General features: G+C 40.9%; 1 protein-coding gene across 1 annotated transcript in view; it reads left to right on the forward strand.

The window, feature by feature from the left end:
* Positions 1-25,345, forward strand: part of TMC5 (transmembrane channel like 5) — a 99,896-nt gene that overhangs the window by 65,165 nt on the left and 9,386 nt on the right. The window contains exons 10-17 of the mRNA XM_063430329.1: positions 94-238; positions 640-801; positions 3,550-3,707; positions 5,805-5,883; positions 15,692-15,789; positions 15,893-15,988; positions 16,851-16,926; positions 17,285-17,418. Coding sequence (XP_063286399.1) covers positions 94-238; positions 640-801; positions 3,550-3,707; positions 5,805-5,883; positions 15,692-15,789; positions 15,893-15,988; positions 16,851-16,926; positions 17,285-17,418 — 948 coding nt within the window. The remainder of the gene's footprint in view (positions 1-93; positions 239-639; positions 802-3,549; positions 3,708-5,804; positions 5,884-15,691; positions 15,790-15,892; positions 15,989-16,850; positions 16,927-17,284; positions 17,419-25,345) is intronic.

A 25,345-nucleotide genomic window follows, 5' to 3' on the forward strand; every position in this document is an offset into this window, starting at 1 on the left:
ATTATACAGGTTGATCATATATTCTGTGTACAGATATATCCTTATTTATTGCACTCCGATGCCCATGGTATAATCACCCTTCTTGTTTTTCAGCATGGGAAAATCTTATCGCGATCATTTCATTAATCCGTCTTCATTCTCTGGAAATGCTGCCAAACTTCTATGTAGTTGGGATTTCAGCATAACCAATATAAAGGCAGTGGATTTAAAGAAAAAACATCTTAGCACACAAATAAAGGTAAAAAAAAAATACTAAGAACATCCTGGTACGTGCTGGGTGTTTGTTTTTAATTGGCCATGTAACTTACATACTGAACCACTCCAGCCTTGCACACTGTTGTAGCAACCACACCTGATTTACTGACTGATAAAGCCAGTATCTTGGCTTGTTTTTTTTACAATCTTTTTTACTGGTGACATCATCCATGCAAATATTACTTTTTCCTGTAATGCATATATACCGCCATGGCTTAACTATTTTTGATTTGCCTTTTATTTTTGTTTTATGGGGGCTAAATTGTATAACCAGCGATAAACCTTTCATTGGTTAATGAGAATAATGGCCAAAATGGTATATATTGCTGATTTTTGTATAAAAAGTAATAATTTAACGTTTTCTGTTTTTGATTTTGCCGGCAGGAAACCCTATCGGAAAAATTAATGGAAAAGCTGAAATTGACACTAAAAGAGAAGATTGCACGCTTCAGTATCCATGTGGCTGCGTGGATTATATCCACTGGGATTGCAGTCGGTTGCTGTGCGGGTGTATATGAACTCTGCACTATAGTCGATGGCGTGCAGGTATTACTTTTTTCTGTGTTCCTAGTGGAATATCTCACCCCTGTATGTTCCATAATCATATGGTGATTCCACCACCATACAAGGGCACACGAGAAGCCCTTCCTGGCAGTATGTAAATGTATACATGTTGTCACACGCCAATGCGTTAATAATAACACTTCCTTTTTGATCCACTTGAGGAATAATTGATTTTTAGCTCTGGCAACGTAGGATTCACATTCTACATGTGACACCCAACAGAATAATGAAGATAGCCATGATGCTGGTGGAAAAAAATGTCCTCCCGTTCAGCGACCTATTTAGTGTGAACTAGATAAAAAAAAAATAACCAGTTATTAAATAAAAATAACTTGTTTCAGTGATTTGAAGTGGTCATGGTGCATTGAGTCTGTACCTGCAGTGTTTACCTATGAAACGCTGCACAACCTCCACTCTCCACTCTCAACCCCCCCCGGTGCTGCCCCTTTCTGACCTTCCTACCCCGCCTTTCAGGAGGGTAATGTCAAGCAAAGAGGATCAGTCTGAGGGAAGAACTAGGCCTCGACCATGAAATAGAGGAACGTTTAAGAAGTTGATCTGGGTATAAACAAACACAATATAAAATTATACACCCAAGGACCTTGCTAACACTTCAATATTTGGCAAAGCGTTTAATGCAACACTGCCATACAGGTGATTTTCTACAACGGTTTCCTGGCAAACATGTAATATAGACACTGATGTCCTGAGGCGTTTCAGACTGTGATCTTAAATTTCACTCCTGTCGGGCTAATTGTTTAAAGCTGTTCCACCTGTATTGCTGGTAAATTAATACTTCACTCCCTACATGGGGGATAATAGAGGAAAGGTGAGAATTTAGTGCGAGCTCTGCAGAATATACTAGATTCAGTTTCATGTTAAATTTAAATTTTATTTTCTTAATATCTTTGTGAGATATATATATATATATATATATAAATTTTTATTTATTTTTTTACATTTTATTGCAGAATCCATTAATTACAGAACCATGGTGCAATTTACTGTGGTAACCATGAGATGTTTATATAAATGCATATGAAAGTAGGAAAGTGTATGTATGTTTTCATGTCATGGTGGACAATATTTTTTATTTTTATTTTTTTTGTCAGATGGTAGCACATACAAACACACTCACCCACCCAGTGGAGCACAGCAATAAGTTGTCTGTGCCGGCCATTTTGAATTTCGTGATAAAGGTTTTTAAATAAACTGAAACGTTGACAAAACGAAATGTTAAGATCTTCTGTTACTGACAATAAGACTAACAATGCAGTTCTTCATTGCATATATACTAATTATTGCAAACCTTGCAACAGGGCATAATATTACTATCTGGGGTCCTTGACTGCATGAGGTTTGTTACATAATGCTTTAAAGAACTACTAAAGGCACCCACACCATTTCATCCCTATGAAGTGGAAAAGGTGCAGTGACCCTTTACAGGGTTATTCACTAAAGTGAGAATTCAAAATGAAAGCAGCCAAACCGGTGGCGTAGCTGGCTTAGAGAATGTTTCCAGTTTGGCTATTTTCCCTTGAATTTGAAATTCACTTTGAATTCTCACTTTAGTGAATAACTGTTGGTTTCATCCCTGTAATCTAAAACATTGCCGTTGGATACAGCAGTGGTATAATAGCAGGGTTAACGGACCTCTAGTGATTGACTTCCTAACCACCACTAGAGGTGCTTCCCCTCTGAGAACCAAGTCAGACTTGATCTCTATCAAAAGCTGCTCATAGAGAGCATTTGATTGGCTTAGAGCAGCAATTTGCCGCTCATGCGCAATAGCCTCTTAATGTTTCTTTATGGAAAAGCTTTGGATTGGCTGAGATAATCAATCGGCTTGATGATCTCAGTCATGGAGGCGGGGCATCAGGAGACCGGAAGTAAAAATGGCTTAACTTCACACGTGTGAGGAGGCGCAGTAATCTAAATAGGAAGCAGGGCACTATAGCGTTGGTAATACATGTTTGTGTTAAAGTTATATAAATATAAGCGTTTCTGGTAATAAAAGTTGAAGCTTGAAGACCAAGAGCATTTACAGAAGAACCTTGGCAACATTTGTTAAGCTATTGTTGCATAATTAGTGGCGAGAAATCCAAAATACAAGGAGCATGTCAACCTGTAATGCTATGCTAGAGTAACACACAATGAGAGATTATCGGAAAATGGCAAATACGCGAGTCTAGAAGAAAACCAACCATGACAGGCACGGGAAAATTACTGCTATTGAGAAAATAACTTGTTTAGATGTGGTGAAACTGGATGTGACGGGTTTCCTTAGAACATTCCAATTCCTTTACTCACAGCAACATCCTGCTCACAATATGTTCTGCCCAAACGGAAATATTTTACTTGAGGCTGCTGATACCCATCTACTAGTAAATATTACAACCGCCGTCGGAGTATTGAAATATTAATGTCTGTCGTAATGTAGAACGATCACCTGCTTCACCCGCCACAGCCACCATTTTGTTTTAAATAATTTACTTTCTACCAAATGTTGCCTGTAGCCTGCAGTGTGAGGTAGTCTTGTGATCTGTGCCTCATATGTATCTACCTTTTCCTGCTTGCTTATTACTGACTGCGAGTAGCATGGTATGATGTCATCGGAGGCATAGATGTAAAGCTGAAAGTACCCAAAGAGGATTGTAATTAACGAATAAATGTTCACAAAATAAATACATTTCTCTGACTTTTTCTATCCTAATGTCGATTTTCCCACAGACGAACATTACTGTACCTCTGACGAAGCAAGCATCTACATTAGTGGTTCCAGTGGTCGTTTCTCTCATCAATCTTTTAGTACCTCTAGTCTATGCAACGCTTGGCCTAATGGAGACCTATAAATACCCACGGCATTACATCTATGCAGTAATCATAAGGTATAGTGTCAATTTTTACTTGCTCCAAAATTGCTGTACAATAATGGGCAACCTGTACTTTTCGAAGATGGTAGATACAAATCCCACAATTGCATGCTAGCCATATTTTCCAGTTCTGCTAAAAAAAAATTACTAAGTAGGAAGTGCTCTAGTGTGGTAATCCTTTTTATTTATTTATTTTGAGTATTGGTTCAGTTATTTATTATTGCTTTTAAAGGGACACTGTAGGCACGATACCCATTTCATCTCACCGAATTGGATTTAGAACCTGAAGTCCTCTCGTGCTGTCCCGCCCCCTCATTCAATGTTAAAGGAACACTATAGTCACCAGAGTTACTTTAGCTAAATAAAGCAGTTTTAGTGTATAGATCATTCCCCTGCAATTTCACTGCTCAATTCACTGTCATTTAGGAGTTAAATCACTTTGTTTCTGTTTATGCAGCCCTAGCCACACCTCCCCTGGCTATGATTCACAGAGCCTGCATGAAAAAAACTGGTTTAACTTTCAAACAGATGTAATTTACCTTAAATAATTGTATCTCAATTTCTAAATTGAACTTTAATCACATACAGGAGGCTCTTGCAGGGTCTAGCAAGCTATTAACATAGCAGGGGATAAGAAAATCTTAATTAAACAGAACTTGCAATAAAGAAAGCCTAAATAGGGCTCTCTTTACAGGAAGTGTTTATGGAAGGCTGTGCAAGTCACATGCAGGGAGGTGTGACTAGGGTTCATAAACAAAGGGATTTAACTCCTAAATGGCAGAGGATTGAGCAGTGAGGCTTCAGGGGCATGTTCTATACACCAAAACTACTTCATTAAGCTAAAGTTGTTCGGGGGACTATAGTGTCCCTTTAAATCGTGTTTGAGTTGTTTAATACTAAATAAGGGCCCATGGCCACTAACAGGCCGGCCCCTATTGGAGGTATGAGTAAGCCAGAAATTGCACACTTCTAGCTATAACTCAGAATGGCACTGTGATAGGCTGAGAGCAGTCAGCTGACTCTACACATGTGGAGCATGCAATAAATATATAATATCACATTTTATAGTGTATATATTATTATTTGACTGATGGAGAGCATTCAGAGGACAGGACATCAGCCCATGCACAAACCGCCTAGCAAATGTTCTGCTGCCCTACACTTGCAGAATTGTGTAAAAAGACGACAAACTACAATTTCTGGTTTGTTTTTTGGGTTTTTTTTTTTAATGGCTTGTGGCTGAAGCCCACAACATCCTTGCCAGACCTTCTATGCTAGCGGCCTGGTGCAGTTGCTCTCTCCCTCCAATGCTTTGTGCTATATGTGAATGTGATGTGGGGATAAGACACAGCAAGTATTTCAGCCCTCATCAATTTATTTCACAATATATAGTTTTGGTAATTGAATAGCTTTCTAATTACTAGTATTAGGAACAGGTCTTATGTGGCTCTTGTGAATACTCTTGTGTTAATTCCTAAATGAGGTGATAGCAATTTGGCAGTATTTTATACATGCTAAATGCCTGGAAAGTCTCAAGTCATTGGTGTTGCTAGGGCAGGGCCTTTGGGGGGCTGAAGACTCGGACGTGGGACTTTTTAGCCCCACATTTCAATAATTAATGGCGGGGGCAGGAGATTATTAGTGTTTCTTGTACATGAGGCAGATGCATCTCAAAGCAGCTTCCCATTTTAAGTAGAAAAACCTGTAAAGGAAAAAAAAAAATCTGTACTCCTCCAGACTACTTAGGGGGAAGAGGTACAGGGGAATAGAAGTTTCCTACACAGCCCTGCTAGTTGCATTGAATACCTGACTGTACAGTATGTTTGTTTCAGGCTAAATTTTCATTGAGATCATGGTGTTCACCGGCAGTATGTGGTTCATGGGTAGAGAGAATGGGACATGTAATGTTAAGGGTCACTGAGTTTTTCTTTTGGCTTAAGCCCTAAGTATTTCTGGAACCCATCAACGCCCCTGCCCACAAGATCACATTTTCCCTGAAACAACGAACACTAAAAGCACACTAGTTATACAAAAGCGAATTCTACACAAAAGAACAATTGATCATGTTTCACTGTTTTTCAAAAACGTATCTAAGACTAATTTTGTTTCCAGGAATGTTCTCCTGAAGATTTCCATCATTGGCATTTTGTGCTACTATTGGCTCAACTATGTTGCAAAATCAGATAAGGAAGTAAGTCAACCCTACTGTCGCTATGTCCTTTTTCATATGTATTTTTTTTAGGGTCCCTCAAGAAGCAAGTGGGCAAAGATTATTTTACATTGCATTGACCACACAATCTGTAAATTATCTGTGATGTTGAACTGGATTTGAAGATGTAAATCTCTCACATTTGCGTGAAAAACATTTTTGGGTCTTGCAAGGAAAAAAACATTGCGTAATATACTCACACCCCTTTTTTAAAAGACCCAGGCTGCCAGGCTCTAGTATATGTAACTGCATCACACTTCGGTATAATCTTTCAATACCATCAACATGGGGAATAAAATCATTAAAATGTGAAAGTTAAAAGAATACAATGTATTAAAAGCATTGTAGCATCTTACATGAGGTAAATCCACTAAACATAGGCAGAGGCAATCGCCCAAATCCAGTGTAAAACTGCTGCTAAATTTGTTTTTGTTTTCTTTAATTAACCCCTTAAGGACCAAACTTCTGGAATAAAAGGGAATCATGACATGTCATGTGTCCTTAAGGGGTTAATGAAGTGGTCTGGGTGCCAGGTCCATCTAGGATTAACCCTGCCTGCTGTAAACATAGCAGTTTCAGTGAAACGGCTATGTTTACAAATGGGTTAATCCAGCCTCTAGTGGCTGTCTCATTGATGGCCGCTAGAGGCGCTTCCGCGATTCTCACTGTGATTTTCACAGTGAGAAGACGCCAGCGTCCATAGGAAAGCATTGAGAATGGCTGAATGCGCGTGCAGCTCTTTCCGCGCATGCGCATTCTGCCGATGACGTCAGAAGAGGGAGGAAAGTCCCCGGCGCTGGAAAAAGATGGGAATTTAACCCCTTCCTCCCCCTAGAGCCCAGCAGGTGAGGGGAATTCAAGGACCCTATAGAGTTAGGAAAACGAGTGTGTTTTCCTGGCACTATAGTGGTCCTTTGAAGGAAACTATAATTAAAAATAAACACTATGCACCAAAACATCTTCAGCTTAATGAAGGAGTGTCAGGGTACCTGTGGTCTCTACCTCCGAAAGAGGTAGAGACTTAGCTGTTCCCCCATCCAGACGGTCTGATGGCTCCCTTCCCCGCGGTCTATCCGGTCATGCTAGGCCGGCCGCGAGGGAGTGACTGCCTTTTACAGCATCTAGGCAGGAAGTAGTCATCAGGACACTCCCCCGGAACAACCTGTCAGTCAATGGCTGCAGGACCAATCAGGACGCCTTGGAGGCGTGGTTACTGCTCTGAACAGGGTATTTAACAGAGCTTCTTTCATTAGCTCATTGCCCTGTCGTGGTTCTAGCTTGTTCTAGTCACTCAGTGCTTGTGTATTCTATTATCCCTTTTGGTTTTGACCCGGCTTGTTTACCTTACTCTGCTTATCTCTGTTACCCTTGATTCGGCTTGTCTCTCGCTTACCTGTCTTCTGTTACCCTCGACCTCGGCTTGTCTTTGACCATTCTATACTGTACTACTTACGTTAGTCCGGCCATTCTAAGGTCCGGTATACGTATCTGGCTACTGTTTGTACTCTGCGTGTTGGATCCCTGTCCCGATCCTGACATTACGACAGGGCCAATGGATCCTGCAAGTACAAACAGTCAGCTGGCTGCTCCTGATCCTAGGTTTGAAGCCATGGATCACAGAATGGATCAGATGGCGCTTGCGCTACAGGCTCTATTAGCTTGTGCCAATAACCCACCAGAGGAGATACGTAATACCCCTGTTTCTCCTGTCTGTTCAGGTCTAGAGGTAACCACAGTGGGTGCTTCTTCTCGCATTACCCCCCCAGTACGCTATGGTGGGGCTCCTGAGAAGTGTCGTGGTTTTTTAAACCAAATTAGTATCCACTTTGAATTGCAACCTCGCTCTTATCCTACAGATAGGGCAAAAGTAGGATTTATTATCACCCTACTCATTGAGAAAGCTCTGAGATGGGCCAACCCACTATGGGAGAACGATAACCCATTAGTTTATAACTATAACGCATTTGTAGCTGCTTTTAGAAGAACATTTGACCCTCCAGGTAGAAAGGTTAATGCAGCCAGATTACTGTTGCGCCTGAGACAGGAGAACCGAACACTGGTGGATTATGCACTAGAGTTCAGGTCTCTGGCGGCAGAAATCAAGTGGAATGAGCAGGCGTATATGGATGTATTTTTGAATGGCCTATCTGATGTAATCCTTGATGAGGTTGCTACCAGAGAACTCCCTGTGAATTTAGAGGATTTAATTTCGTTCATCTCTCGTATAGATGAACGTCTAAGAGAGAGACAGAACACTCGAGAGAGGAACCAGAGACCTTCTTTTAGGTTAGCTCCTGCTTTTCCAAGTCCTGACTCCACGATATCTTTGCTTACTGAACCTATGCAGATAGGGTATACCCGCCTCTCTGAGGAGGAAAGACAGCACAGGAGAAGAGAGGGTTTGTGTATGTATTGTGGAGCCAAGGGTCATTTACTCTCGAACTGTTCTAACCGCCCGGGAAACGCTCGCACCTAAGTCCCTCTAGAGGACAGGCCTTGGGTGTTTCTATTTTGTCCTCTACTCCTAATTATAAGGATCACAGGCTTCTGCTACCAGTTTCCTTAACTTGGGGGAAGGAAGTAGTAAGGGCTATGGCATTGATAGATTCCGGTGCTGCTGAGAATTTTATCGACCAAGCCTTTGCTAGTAAGAACAATTTTCCATCCCAGCTAAGGGAGACACCTTTGGCCGTTGAGGCCATAGATGGTAGACCACTACTAGACCCTGTTATCTTTCGTGAGACCGTACCCATTGATTTAAATGTTGGTATCCTACACGTGGAGAATTTATCTCTTCTGCTCATTTCGTCTCCTTCCGTTCCCATAGTTCTGGGGTACCCATGGTTGAAAAAACATAACCCTATTATCGATTGGGAGTTAGGAGAGATACTCTCGTGGGGCCAGGGCTGCCAGGATCGGTGTTTGTGCAAGGTTTCTCCATTAGCTAATATTAACATACCGGAGAATCCTACTCAGTCCACAGAAAGACAAATACCAGACCTTTACCTAGACTTAAGGGCAGTGTTTGACAAGAAGAATGCCGATTCTTTGCCTCCACACAGGTCATTTGACTGTAAGATTAAGCTGCTACCCGGCACTATGCCTCCGAGGGGCCATGTATATCCTTTGTCTGTTCAGGAAAACTCGGTTCTAGAGGAGTATATTCGGGAGAATTTAGAAAAGGGATTCATCAGGAGGTCTTCTTCTCCGGCCGGGGCTGGGTTCTTTTTCATTAAGAAGAAGGATGGCACGCTGAGACCTTGTATCGATTACCGAGGCTTGAATAAAATAACTGTCAGAAATGCCTATCCTATCCCACTGATTACCGAGTTATTTGATCGTCTTAAGGGCTCCAAAATCTTCACCAAGTTAGATCTCAGAGGGGCTTACAATTTGGTGAGAATCCAGCAAGGTCACGAGTGGATGACGGCATTCAATACCCGGTATGGCCATTACGAATACACTGTTATGCCATTTGGACTATGCAATGCTCCTGCAGTATTTCAAGATTTGATTAATGAGGTACTTAGGGAGTTTCAGCATGATTGTGTTATTGTTTACCTGGACGACATACTAATACACTCTAAGGAGATTGAGACTCACCATAGACAGGTCAGAAAGGTATTACACAAGCTGCTGCAACATGGTCTATATTGCAAATTGGAAAAGTGCAGTTTTGATCAGTCTCAGGTAGACTTTCTTGGATACGTGATTTCTGGGGAGGGTTTTAAAATGGATCCTGTAAAACTCCAATCTATTTTAGACTGGCCCTTGCCCAAAGGACTCAAGGCTATCCAAAGGTTTATTGGTTTTTCCAACTACTATAGGCGCTTCATTAAAGGATACTCCTCTATCATTGCGCCTATTACCAATATGACCAAACAAGGGGCTGATACTAAGTTCTGGTCTAAGGAAGCTCTTGGTGCTTTCAAGACTCTCAAGGAACTTTTTGCCTCGGCTCCCATTCTAGTCCATCCTGATACGACTCTGCCTTTCTTGCTCGAGGTCGATGCCTCTGAGACAGCAGTTGGGGCTGTTCTGTCTCAAAGGTTAGAGGTGGATAAACCGTTACACCCTTGTGGTTTTTTCTCTAAGAAATTTTCTGGGCCTGAGAGCAGATATGACATCGGGGAAAGGGAACTGTTAGCAGTCATTAAAGCCTTAAAGGAGTGGAGACATTTGTTGGAGGGGACCCTACACCCTATTACGATTTTGACGGACCACAAAAACTTGTCCTATATTGGGGAGGCTAAGCGCTTATCCTCTAGACAAGCTCGTTGGTCCTTATTCCTGACTCACTTCAATTATGTACTGACTTACAGACCTGGTTCTAAAAACTCTAAAGCCGATGCATTATCTCGCCAATATGAACCTTCTACTGTACCTGAACCAGTTCTTTCTTCTATAGTTCCGAAATGCAATATCATTGCTAATACGAATCTCAGGATTCATTCTCCATTACTGGCCGAGATCATTAAGTTGCAACATCTAGCACCTAAACAGACTCCTGCGGGCCGTCATTTCGTTCCTCCTGCTCTTCAACTGGAACTTTTACAGTGTTTACATAATAGCAAGATGGCGGGACATCCTGGTATTCGCAAAACTTACGCGTTGATCTCTAAGGACTTCTGGTGGCCTGCTTTGCGGAGGGATATTGAGGAGTTCATCGCTGCATGTGAAGTTTGTACTAAAACCAAACAACCCCATACGCTTCCATGTGGATTCCTGCACCCCTTGGAGGTTCCAGAAAAACCATGGTCCTGTTTGGCCATGGACTTTATTGTCGATCTACCTATCTCTAAAAGACAGACTGTTATCCTCACCGTGGTTGACAGGTTTACTAAGATGGCACACTTCATTCCCCTGCCTAAACTCCCGTCTTCTCCCGAATTGGCAGAGATATTCGCTAAGGAGATTTTTCGCCTACATGGGATACCCTCTCAAATTGTATCGGACAGAGGCTCCCAATTTGTTTCCCGCTTTTGGAGGTCCTTCTGCTCTCAACTTGGTATTAAATTAAACTTTTCTTCTGCCTATCATCCTCAGTCTAACGGAGCTGCTGAACGTACCAACCAGAAAATCGAACAATATTTACGATGCTTTGTTTCTGAACACCAGGATGATTGGGTCGGTTTGATTCCTTGGGCGGAGTTTGCACACAACAATCTCGTTTGCGATTCTACTCATTCAAGCCCCTTCTTCATGAATTATGGTTTTCATCCGTCTATTCTTCCTTCGGATTCCCCTTCCCAGGGGGTGCCGTCGGTTGATGTTCATGTTGCCAATTTGAGGAAGTTGTGGGATCAAACTCGACAAATCCTTGTGCACAACTCTATGTTGGTCAAGAAACACGCTGATAAACGTAGAAGGGCGGCTCCGGTCTTTGTTCCAGGTGATAGGGTATGGCTGAGCACGAGGAACATCCGTTTAAAAGTGCCCTCCATGAAGTTCGCTCCTCGTTATATTGGACCCTACAGGGTGCTGACCCGTATCAATCCAGTTGCGTATCGTTTAGCTCTTCCTAATACCTTACGCATCCCGAACTCGTTTCACGTTTCATTGCTGAAACCACTCATATGTAACAGATTTTCCTCCACAATAGCCCCTCCTCGCCCCGTTCAGGTGGAGGGTCAGGAGGAGTATGAGGTTAACTCTATTATTGATTCTCGAATCTCCCGGGGGAGAGTACAATATCTGGTTGATTGGAAGGGATATGGTCCTGAGGAGAGGAGTTGGGTACCTCAGGAGGATGTTCATGCTCCCCGTCTCCGCAGGGCGTATCACTCTCGCTTCCCATCTCGTCCCGGTTCATTCCGCCCGGTGGGCGTATCTGAGAGGGGGGGTACTGTCAGGGTACCTGTGGTCTCTACCTCCGAAAGAGGTAGAGACTTAGCTGTTCCCCCATCCAGACGGTCTGATGGCTCCCTTCCCCGCGGTCTATCCGGTCATGCTAGGCCGGCCGCGAGGGAGTGACTGCCTTTTACAGCATCTAGGCAGGAAGTAGTCATCAGGACACTCCCCCGGAACAACCTGTCAGTCAATGGCTGCAGGACCAATCAGGACGCCTTGGAGGCGTGGTTACTGCTCTGAACAGGGTATTTAACAGAGCTTCTTTCATTAGCTCATTGCCCTGTCGTGGTTCTAGCTTGTTCTAGTCACTCAGTGCTTGTGTATTCTATTATCCCTTTTGGTTTTGACCCGGCTTGTTTACCTTACTCTGCTTATCTCTGTTACCCTTGATTCGGCTTGTCTCTCGCTTACCTGTCTTCTGTTACCCTCGACCTCGGCTTGTCTTTGACCATTCTATACTGTACTACTTACGTTAGTCCGGCCATTCTAAGGTCCGGTATACGTATCTGGCTACTGTTTGTACTCTGCGTGTTGGATCCCTGTCCCGATCCTGACAAGGAGTTTGGGAGTATATATCATGCCCCTGCGGTGTCACTGATCAACTCTGCTATTTAGGAGTTAAATCACTTCTGTTTTATGCAGCCCTAGTCCCATTACCTGGTTGTGACGAACACCGTCTCCATGGGAAAAAAATGGTTTCAGCACAGTGTGTTTTCTTTAGAAGTTCATATCTGCTGCTTTATTAATGGAACTTTAATGCATATGGGAGGCTTCTGTATCCCCTAGCAGGCACACAACAAAGCGGGTGATAACACACTCTAAGTGAAGTACACAGTGCAATAAGAAGGCTAAAAAAATATATGGCTCTTTTCAGGAAGTTTGTAGAGAAGTTGTTGTGGGTCACAAGAAGGAAATATGTGACTAAGGCTGCATAAACAAAATGATTTAACTCATACATGACAGAGAATTGAGCAGTGAGACTGTAGGGGCATGATCTATACACACAAACTGCTTCATTAAGCTAAAGTTGTTTTGGTGCTTAGTTTCCCTTTAAGTGCTCTTTAGTTGTAGTCCGTACCTAACTGCCCCCCAAATATTTCTTCTTTGCCCTGCTTAGAATTCACAGAGTGCAGCAGTTAGCAGTCTTTACTGATTGTGCAGTTACAAGCCAGTCTATTTTCTAATAAGTTTTTTTAATAGTCCATTCATATTAAATTGTAACTGGAGTGCTTTATGGTGATCTGTTTGTGTTAAATTAGTGAGTAATCTAAAAACCCGAAACATAACAGCAAATCCTTAATGTTTTTGGGTCTCATAATTGTTTTTAATAGAATTTTAGGTTTGATTCCACCCTGCCCATTTTAGTCTGTTTCTGACAAAGGTATATTTTACAGTGAAAGGGACTGGGTGTAAATCCCAATTGTTGTACAGACACAATTCCCATGATGCATTGCCAGGCCATCCATGCATTACAAGATAGATATTGAAGTCCCCTAAGATTTGAGAGCTTAAGGACGCACATGCTTGTCCCAAAACCTTTTGTCACACTAAAATGATTTATTTAGGTCTCAGATTTTGTGATATGTGCATATGTACAATTAAGTTCCTTTACTTCCTGTCCCTTTTTGTGTTGGTTTAAAATTCTCAAACAAAGCGTGTATGTCTTCTGTAAGCTGTGGGATAGGTCAGAGTGCCCTTATAGGTAATTCATGCATAAAAAAACAATATTTACTGGTTAAATTGTACACCAAACGTGGATATTTTAACTCCATGGATACTTGGACATACATCGATATTCAAAAGCATTATCATTCTTGCGGCTTTTATGTATTTTTTTTTTTTTTTTACTTTGTTTTACTACAGAGATAATCAGTTACTCCATTATAAAAAATGTTTTTAAAAAACTATGCAGAGTGTTGGCTGCTCACTGTTCTGTATTTATGTGAACATATACAAACCGTTCTCTCATAAATAATTTACCATTGCCAAATGCAAAAATGAGCAGTTGACACATCCGCTAAACTAAATATGGGCATCTACAGAACGAGGCAAATCATAAGCATCCCTTTTGTCACTTTGCCATCCTCCCTCTGACCTTGGGTCTATCTCTCTCTCTCCTAAGATCTCCCAGTTTCTACCAGCATTTTGTCCCTCTCTCACATAATACTCAATATTCTATCTGCACTCTCTCATCTTATTCCACAATTAAAGAGACACTAGAGGCACCCAGACCACTTCATCTTAATCTCTGTAGAAATGGCAATGTTTATATTGTAGGGATATCACACCTTTAGAGGCTGTTATAGCAAATAAAGTGCCTCTAGTGACTTTTTCTAGTTAGATATCAGATGATCTCATAGAGCAGCATTTGATTGGCACAGTGCAGCGTGTTACCGTTCATGCGGACTAGCCTCTCAATGCTCCCTAGTGGAGAAGGATTGGATTGGCTGAGATTATCAACTTTGATCTCAGCCAAGGACGTGGGGTCAGCATAGTTGAGACCAGCACGGCGAGTGCTAAAAGGTAAGTAACATAATGGTTTATTGCAAATTGAGGGGGATAACCTAAACCGCTAGAAGAACACTAAAGTTACATTACACCATTAAATGAAAAAAATGAAAATTGGCTGAATGTGATTATCCACTTAACAGAGCAAAAAAAAAAAAAAAAAAAAGATTCTAAATAAAACATTGTAATAAGAAAAGCTAATAAAAATGTAGTCCATTTTTTCACGACGTGTGTGGGGAGACTGAGGATCAGCTGGTGAGATGTGGCTACAGCTACTAAAACAAACTGATTTAACAACTGAATGGCAGAGAATTTAGTAGTTCGCATGGGCAAGATCTATACACCAAAATGACTTTACTTAGTTATTTTGGTGCTTAAAATGTCTCAATTGAGATTATAAAAAAAAAAAACATTTTCTGGCACAGCCACGGCACACCTTGCATTGGAGTGGCAGATGTAGAAAATATTGTTTGGGTTTACAAAGGCTTTTTTTTTTTTTTAAATAAAAAATACAGAAAAGGGCAGACCATATAACGATAATTGTCAGGGAGCCAAAATGGAGATACTCCATTCCAGGAAAGCTGGGAGTGGAAACGTAATTATTAATTTAATAATGTAATTTATTTTGCAGGCCTCACAAACATACATACCAGAGGTTCCCAAACTTTTTAGGTTCAAGGCGCCCTTAATATTTCAGTATTTTTCCAAGGCACCCCAAGTTAAAATGTCTAGGTTGTATATCTGTACAGTGCTGCGGCATTTACTGGCACTATAGTGTTATGTACAGTGTTGGTGTTTGAAGGGGTGCTTGTATTCATTTATCGTTTTAATACAGGGGTGTGTTTGTATGTAATGTTGGATTGCAGGGGTGTGTCTGAATGTAATGTTCACTTTTAAATGTGGATGTACATTTGTGTGAAGGGGTGAAGAACACTATGTATGTAATATTTGTGTTAGATTGTGCTTGTATGTTGTTCTGGTGTTTGCCTGTATGCATGTACTTCCTCCCAGCCGGCTGACATTACGGGGGCCCGGTCGCGGTCTTAAAGGACCTCGCCAATCGACCGGGTCCCTGTTGATCAATAATGTTTCCCCGGTGCTATAATCATAGCATTGGGGAAACATTCTGCAGCACCCCTGAACCGTTGATATATACCAAGTTTATTTATTTATTTTCAACTACTTCAACATTTTCTTTCCTACTATCTACAATTGCCATTCCATTTCCACTAGTTCCTCCCCCTCTCCCCCCCCCCCCCCCCCACTCCCCACCCATCAAAGAATTAATAAACCTCAAGATAACATGTCTAGATTCCCTAATTAAAGATTTGGCCCACACAGTTGACCCATAACTGTATATTTTCCTGTGTTCAGATCTTGGCATGAAATATATTTTAGCTTTTATACATTTGTTTATGCACTTCAATCCTAGTGTTGGGAATCATACGTTGGGCAAGATATTTACCGTTTGGTGGTGATCGATTTCTTGTTTGCTTTGATGGGGTCCCTCTTTGGAGAACTTGTGCGCAGGTAACTAGATATCTAGATACTATATGTAAGTATGTTTGATTACATGGAGAAGTTACTAGTGTGTGTCATTTTTATGTCTTTTGTTTTTTTTTTCATCTATTAGAATAATTGGAACCCATTGTTGCAAGAAACTGGGAAAACCAGAATTTGACATAGCCAGGAATGTCTTAGATTTGATCTATGCCCAGACGTTGGCATGGTAAGCAAAATATTTAATAGCTTTGACTTGAAATAATGTATTTCACTGTAGAAATATGCATATTTTTTGTGCATTTTTTTTGTGTATTTATTTTTACTATGCATATAACGAATTAAAAACAATGTTTTACCCACTTTACTCCCAAATTTGACTAGAAAGCTTTTTACTTTCATGTATTTAGCAGAATGCAATTTAGTCCACAAAGTCTAACTCAGATTAAGGAAAAGCACATGCATACAAATATAGTTTTCAATTTTATAAGGCACCAAAACCGCTGGGTCCTACTGAGCGATAAATTAGATCCCATTGTTCAGCGCTGCGGAACTTGTTGGCGATTTATAAATAATAATAGTGCTAAATAAGCTAAAGCATATTTTATTAATCTGTTGTAACAACATTGTGACTATATAAAGCAAAATTTAATGTGATAAATGCAACTCAAAAAAATGCAATGTCAAACCTAAACAATTAAGGTGATAGTGCTTTGATGTATATACTTACGCTCATTTATACTCTATGAATGATTACCAGCCTGTGGAACACCATTCTCTGCCAGAAGCCACTTGTTATGATATAATGCCTGCAAGTGTGCTGAAAGTGCCAGCTCACCACTGCTTCCAAACTGTACAGGAAGCTTCAATGGGTCATATCATTCCACCAGTCAGGGATGGGGGAAAGGATAGAATGGTCTCTACCATTTCAATATTTAAAAAAAAAAATTCTCCAAGGTGTTAGCAGTAAAGAGCCAAAATGTACAATACATTTATAATAGTACACCGCTAGTTTTAATTTTCAATTATAGGACTTTAGATATATGAAATAATATAAATAAATACCATTATCTCTCTTTATGTTAATACAGGATTGGAATTTTCTTCTCACCTCTACTCCCGTTAATCCAGATGACAAAACTTTTCATAATATTTTACTTGAAAAGGGTAAGAATTTGAATATTTCAGTATAATGTATACCAGATTTAGCACATATATGGATATAAATATGTCAACATCAACATATCACACAGTTTGTTACAAAGCTGGCCAATAAAAAAAAAAACATACTGAACAAGAGACGCAAACAGCGGCTGGAGGTAATAGATTAGCATTTATATTTTGGTATTCTGTCACCAAACTTGGTAAGCTATTATGAATGGGAAAACTGTATTATCTAAATAAAAATCAGCCTGACGGTGTATTCATTTTCATATTGAGTATTTTGATATTTTCATGGTTTTCTAATTACCGTGATATTTGTAGGCTTTATTGTATAGCTGGCTAACCTTGTGTTTACTTCTAGGTCAGTCTAATGGTGAACTGCATCCCACCACGTAGAGCCTGGAGAGCTTCTCAGATGACCACTATATTTATTTTTCTTCTTTTCTTTCCTTCGTTTGCTGGAGTTCTCTGTGTTATTGGAGTGACTGTCTGGAGGTACAGTAAAAAACTACTTTGTCAGTCAGAATCAGGAGCAATCCTTACTTAGAGGTGAAGGTTCGTTTTGATCCCAACTCCAATTAGTCCAAATTTGGGCCATTCGGGTGTTCTGGTGAATTCCTAGACTCTGAACTGAATCCCAAACCAAACAAAGTGCACTGTGCTGAAGATTTTTGTCTTCATTTGTGATTTGGAGTTCTGCCAGTAGCACCAAATAAAGAGATGATCGATGGTTAGAATTTCTTTTTTTATTTTTTTAATGTTTTTTTAATTCATAGATCAAGTGAGAAGTGATCAATAGAGGAGCACTAAAAAAAAAAATATAAAAAAAATATATAGCGAGGGCTTGCACTCCTGGTGTAATCCTGTGGTGCCCGGTGCTGGCCTGGCGAGGATCATGTAGACATAGCAGAAATGACCGCACTCCAAGGACTTTATAGAGATTTTCAAATAAAATTTTACTTTTATTCAATCCATTTAAAAAGTCAACGTTTCAGCTCTCACATGGAGCTTTCATCAGGACAAAACATGTTTACATTTTATTTGAAAATCTCTATAAAGTCCTTGGAGTGCGGTCATTTCTGAGATATATATATATATATATATATATAATAAACAATACACAAGATCCAGCGCACTCTCCTATCCACTAAACAGCAACTTCAATGTTGACAGATTTTATTAGTTTGTAAAAGTTTTTTTTAAAAACACCTAATCTAGGCAAAAAATGGGGATTTAGTTACATTATATGATCATACATTGCATAAGCCTGCCACAACGTCAATGTACCCCATCTTTGGCAGGTCCTACTCTCACAGTCTAATGTCTGCTCTTATGAGATTAACCACTTACTTGGGAAAAAATTCCATCTGAGGCTCTCTGCAGTACAAGGCTAAATAGGGACCGGAGATGAGGCACCTGTAACAGGGAGGGGTGCAAAACCAAGGAGTTGGCTAGACTCCCAAATATATATAGGAAACATGGGGGGATGGTTGCACTCACCTAAACATGCTTAAATGGGGTGCTGCTGGGGGCCATATTATACAATAAACAATACACAAGATCCAGCGCACTCTCCTATCTACTAAACAGCAACTTCAATGTTGACAGATTATTAGTTTGTAAAAGTTTTTTTTAAAAACACCTAATCTAGGCAAAAAAATGGGGAGTTACATTATATGATCATACATTGCATAAGCCTGCCACAACGTCAATGTACCCCATCTTTGGCAGGTCCTACTCTCACACTCTAATGTCTGCTCTTATGAGATTAACCACTTACTTGGGAAAAAATTCCATCTGAGGCTTTCTGCAGTATAAGGCTAAATAGGGACCTGAGATGAGGCACCTGTAACAGGGAGGGGTGCAAAACCAAGGAGTTGGCTACACTCCCAAATATATATAGGAAACATGGGGGGATGGTTGCACTCACCTAAACATGCTTAAATGGGGTGCTGCTGGGGGCCATATTATACAATAAACAATACACAAGATCCAGCGCACTCTCCTATCCACTAAACAGCAACTTCAATGTTGACAGATTTTATTAGTTTGTAAAAGTTTTTTTTAAAAAACACCTAATCTAGGAAAAAAAATGGGGATTTAGTTACATTATATGATCATACATTGCATAAGCCTGCCACAACGTCAATGTACCCCATCTTTGGCAGGTCCTACTCTCACAGTCTAATGTCTGCTCTTATGAGATTAACCACTTACTTGGGAAAAAATTCCATCTGAGGCTCTCTGCAGTACAAGGCTAAATAGGGACCTGAGATGAGGCACCTGTAACAGGGAGGGGTGCAAAACCAAGGAGTTGGCTAGACTCCCAAATATATATAGGAAACATGGGGGGATGGTTGCACTCACCTAAACATGCTTAAATGGGGTGCTGCTGGGGGCCATATTATACAATAAACAATACACAAGATCCAGCGCACTCTCCTATCCACTAAACAGCAACTTCAATGTTGACAGATTTTTCAACTTTTACAAACTAATAAAATCTGTCAACATTGAAGTTGCTGTTTAGTGGATAGGAGAGTGCGCTGGATCTTGTGTATTGTTTATTGTATAATATGGCCCCCAGCAGCACCCCATTTAAGCATGTTTAGGTGAGTGCAACCATCCCCCCATGTTTCCTATATATATATATATATATATATATATATATATATATATAATTTTTTTTTTTTAATACAATGTTAAACAAAAATCTGCACACCAGTCAAGCCATAACACTTGCTTTTCCCACAGAAATCCCAAATCTGCAGTGATGTTACTACCGCAAAGGATTCTGGGTGGGCATATGCAAATTAGTTTAACAAAGAATCAAATTTTTGCCTCATTCCATTTTAAACATGGATGACCTTTTAACCCCTTAAGGACCAAACTTCTGGAATAAAAGGGAATCATGACATGTCACACATGTCATGTGTCCTTAAGGGGTTAATCTGTGTTTGCAGTATACAGCTGCTTGGAACACAACTTTTTGAAAAGATTTGTGATTTCTGTGGGAAAAGCAAGTCTTATGGCTTGACTGGTGTGCAGGTTTTTGTTTAACATTGTACTAACTATATATATGTGTGTATATATATGTATCATTTTCTAAACACAATATAAATAAAACATTTTGTTTTACATTTATTTAACTGCACCTCCTGGTTTTCCCTATGTTGGTTACTTTTTCTCACTTGATCTGTGAAACAAACTGTGGGAAAAAATATATATCTTATGTTAATATCTTGCATTGCATGAACCAACATATGCTGAAATGTGGATATTGTAATAACTATCTGTATGTTTGGTAGGCAATAGTGTTTGTAACCCCTTAAGGAGTGAAGCATTTTTTTACATTCTGAACCAAAACAAAATCTAGAATTTGAGCTATAGCTTTGTTCCACCGTAATTTAATGTTTTCTCTTTAAGTGCCCCGATACATTATATATCATTTTTGAAGAACAGAAAGGGCTTTCATTTAACATCCTATATGTATACCTAACACAATATTATGTGTGAATTAAATAATGTTAATAATGGGGGGGTGGGGGGATTGGAAAATAAACCTTTGCACATTATTGCTTATAATAATTTGTACACAATCCTAACCCAACCACTAATTTCAACCCTAGCTGTAAGGTAACACACTGCTAATATCCATTCTGATTTTAGAAATGGGTTTTACTATTCAACACAGTGGATAGTGGTATGTTGCCACCATCTACTGGCAATTTTCAGAATTACACTTAGTGTAATTCTAAATGTACACCAAAGAAAAAATGTTACTTGCAAACTATCCCTATGCATCTTTAAATAACTGGAAAATGTTATAGTATCACTCCCAATAGCCATTAACGTATACGCTCACCTGCCACTTCTAGGCAAAACCTCTTAGGTGAGTCCTACACTAACAATTCTACATGCTGTTTAACAGGGATGGGTGGCAGCACTGTAACATTATTATTTTATTATTTGTATAGCAGATTCCTTAGCGCTGTGCAACATGGCTGTGTAATGCAAAAATACAAAATTAAGCCACGTGCTCCAGCTCCCACTACTCCTAGTATTTAGTGGTGTGAGCAGTGATTTAACCCTGCTCACACTGCAATCTTTTTAATAGTTATTTAAAGCGCTGTGTGCAGCACTGGCTTCCAGCGGTGTAAGTCGCTCATCTAAAAAGCCCAGCAGACAGAGGAGAGCACATGGTATCCATTCTATGTTGCTCTACAGGCATGTAAGCCCACTTTGTGTAGGACGAAATAAAACGCCCTAACGATGTTAAGGGGTTGAATTGGAGAGACCACACAATAAAAAGACAGTTTATTAATGTTTAAATAGGTTGGGCTATGGTGTTTATTTATAGTCTAATGGATGTACAACCATAAATTTCAAATGTGAAACATAACTTATATTTAACTACTAAATTGCCAGTTGCTTTTAGATGACCTGACCACTTTTTAATTAAAAAACCATCTACCACCATATCCTTTCTAAGAACTTGACCCCAAGAATGACTTTTGTCCCACCACCTCCGCTGGGGAAGAATAATTGTTCCCCAGCTGAGGCCGCACAACAGCCAGGGCCCTCTTCATAATATTTTGCAAATCCAAACTGGATATACCAGTTCCAATATTCAATAAAAAAAATTAACTTGATCTTTACTAAACAGGCCCAGATGTTTCAAAAAATTGTAGTACGTGATGTTAGGAGTTCAAAAGAAGTTTAAGTCTCGCGATTCTAACCATTGCAAGCATGGGACCATCTCAGACCAAACTAAAACATTTGCAGGAAATAATTTCCCAAGGGACATAAAACATGCTTTAATATTGAATTTACTTTACCAGACCTACCTGATGTGAACTATTAAAACAGTTGTAGCTGGCCATGTTGTAGAAAAATCCAGGATGATGTCCATTAGGATAGATTCTTGGACCACCTACATATTTCCAATAGATTGCTACATCATCATGATTGGAGTTCGTGTTCAGTCCATATATTCTGGCTTCTGCTATCTGCAAGGCCCACTTGACAAAAGAAGGACCTATAACTCATACAATTTTTCTTTACAGTATCTAAAGAAATAATGGCAAGAAAGACAAGAGAAACAAAAAACAATGTCATGTCATTATGCACATTTAACTTAAGTCTGATTCCCAACTCCCAATTCTCTTCTGCTCCAAAGCCCAATGTAGCCACTTCAGTTTTTGCCCCATCCCTGAAAGAATGAGAAGTAGACTTTCCTTTGTAACCACGTTTTACAAAGTATAAAAGTAAGACCCTTTGAAATAGCTTGTTCAGATCTCCATCAACATTAGACATGTGCAATTTGTTTCGGTCTGAATGTGAATTCGGATGAATTTCTGGCAATTCGGACATTCGGGTACTTCCGAATAGACGAATTCCCGAAGCACAGTATTGCCGAAGTACTAATATACCTACCAAGTGGAAGAATGTTACACTGTACAAAAGTTTAAATAAAAAGTATACAAACATAGCCAGGATTCAGCTGTAAGCATTTGCAACACTTACAACAATCAAGTAACACACATTCATATAAAATGTAAGTTACTTAGCCAGTCAATGGAATGACAGGAATGAATAAGTAGATAACTCCCTAATTCCCACGGTATTAGGGAGCTATCTACTAAAGCTAAAAGACCTAAATTGGTCTTTCAGCCAAATTTACTAATACTAAGTAAAGATTAGTAAATTGTGCCCCTACTCGCTATACCGCGAGTAGGGGCATGTCTATTAAACAGTGCCCACTGTTAAAAAAAAAGTGCACCTGCGGAGCGCGAGTGGGGGCTTTTAAACGAAAGTGTTGATCCTATTGCCCCCCCCGGCCCCCACCCCTGAGCGGCGGGTGGGCACTCTAAAGTAAAATAATGGGGGGACCTAATGTCCTCCCCCCTGGCCCCCACCCCTAAGCGGTGGGTGTGGGCCCTAAATCAGAATAAGGGGGGGACCTAATGTCCTCACCCCTGGCCCCCACCCCTGAGTGGTGGGTGGGTGCCCTAAATACCAATTAGGGGAGAAAACCTAATGCCTCCACCCCTGAATGGTGGGTGGGGGCCCTAAATTAGAATAGGGGGGAGACCTAATGTCCTCCTCCCCCTTGACCCCACCCCTGAATGGTGGGTGGGGGCCCTAAATCAGAATAAGGGGGGGGCTAATGTCCTCCCCCCTGACCCCCACCCCTGAGCGGTGGGTGGGGGCCCTAAATCAGAATAAGGGGGGGACTTAATGTCCTCCTCCCTGGCCCCCACCCCTGAGCAGTGGGTGGGGGCCCTAAATTATAATAAGGTGGGGGACCTAATGTCCTCCCCCCTGGCCCCCACCCCTGAGCGGTGGGTGGGTGCCCTAAATACCAATTAGGGGAGAAAACCTAAGGCCTCCACCCCTGAACGGTGGGTGGGGGCCCTAAATTAGAATAAGGGGGGGAGACCTAATGTCCTCCTCCCCCTTGACCCCACCCCTGAATGGTGGGTGGGGGCCCTAAATTAGAATAAGGGGGGGACCTAATGCCCTCACCCCTGGCCCCCACCCCTGAGCGGCGGTTAGGGGCCCTAAATAAAAAATTAAACCCCCCCTCCCCCAGGTCCTCTGTTAACTGCTCACTGTTTAATAGACATGCCCCTACTCGTGGAACATGCCCCTACTCGTATCTACTAAGCGGCTGCAAGAGAAGTCCCGAATTTGCGGAAATCCCGAATTTCGGAATGCCGAACTGAACCAAAAATTTTCCCCATGCACATGCCTAATCAACATGATTTCAAAGGAGTAGAACCAGCAGGGCGAAAGGCTAAATAAGCCTGCAAAGTTTCTAATGGGCAAACCCTTATTTCACTGATGTGAGCTAAACAAATCCATCCAAGTTTTTCAAGCTGATCAGTTTTTGAAAACTGCATCCAAATATCTACCTGAGCACTCCTGACAAAAACCTCTCTAAATTGCGACCCTGATAATCTGAATCTATTAAACAAAACTAACTCACTAACAGGGCCGGACTGACCCACCGGGGTACCGGGAAATTTCCCGGTGGGATGCGGCACTTGGGGGCTGCACAGTGCTGAATCTTCCCTCCAATAGAGAGGTAGCCCTGCGGCCAGCCCTAGTAACATCTCGGCAGCGGGCTGCATCTAGGTGCTGCCGGGTGGCCAGTCCTGTGGCACACTCTGTGGGGGCTGCACGGCTGTCAGTATTAGTGTGTGCCACCGGACCAGCTAAGCAGCCGCCCAGCGGCACGTCGATGTGTTACATGAGATACGGCTGCAATGTAACTATTGAACGTGGAAAAATAACATTTTACAACTTCTGACCGACTATCTCTACATCCTGCAAAACAAATTTAAAATTCCTAAAATTCAACTAGAATTGGAATTTGAAAACCTTCAGCAAAATCCTCAAATGATTTAGCTCTCTCCCAGCTTAAGGTACACCTTCAAAAAAGGAAGAAGCCTTCCCAGCTGAGCAAGAGCCCATGCTTTTGAAACCTGATCCCTTTCCTGAATGGACCCTGCTACAAATTTTTCATAGCAGCGAAAGGCTGAATAATTTCTGCCATAGTACGAGTACTCATGTTTGAATTTGGGCCATTTACAATGCTCTTCAGCAAATACTTTTGTCATCGCTCCCACTGTGCTAGAAATGCAGAGATTAGTAGCTGGTGTAAATGACAAACTCTGAGGCAGCATCAGAATCAGCCAAAAACCAACATCCTTGATTCCCCATCTCCGGAAGGAATGAAACACAAGTCTTTGTGTGAAAAGCTCATCATAGTTAAACCATGCTAGACCAACATTCTTAAACGCTTCAAGGATTGCCTTCAAATCTTGAGAGAGCCCACTGCATAAGCTTGGCTTCTCGCCGCCCAATACAACTGAGAAAATACAAAGTGCTTCTAGACAGTTATTAAAGTTAAATGGAATTAACCTACGCCTTTTCTCGTCCTTTTCATGCATTGATCTTCTGCTGAAGGCAGAAATGGTAATAATTTTTCTTTTGACTTGTGTTAAGTGAAAATATAATGAGGAACACTTACCGGTACCTGCCAGAGCTTCTTTTTTACAATACTAATTAATGAATACTTCTTTCTTAACACTGCTACTTCCACTACCCCAAGCCTGAGCTGGACTCCTTTTCTTCTTAAAAACCTTAACCATTTCAGTCACAGATGCCAATTCTAGCTAGTTCAGTAGTTTCTTGTCAGTATATGTATATATATATATATTATTTTTTTTCTCCTACTCGCCACCAGAAGTTCCAGCTCTGCTTTGCAACTCCATTTCTTCTAGGACTGAAATCTCCTCCAGATGAAGATCACTCCCATCATCTGAGCTCTGCTCAATCTGCATGAGAACCTCTTCAGCCAGGCCCTCTACTCTACCCTGACCTAGGAGACTGGGAGGAACGCAGGCTTCTTTTA

Source organism: Pelobates fuscus, chromosome 8, assembly GCF_036172605.1.
Source record: "Pelobates fuscus isolate aPelFus1 chromosome 8, aPelFus1.pri, whole genome shotgun sequence".
NCBI classification, from domain to species: domain Eukaryota; kingdom Metazoa; phylum Chordata; class Amphibia; order Anura; family Pelobatidae; genus Pelobates; species Pelobates fuscus.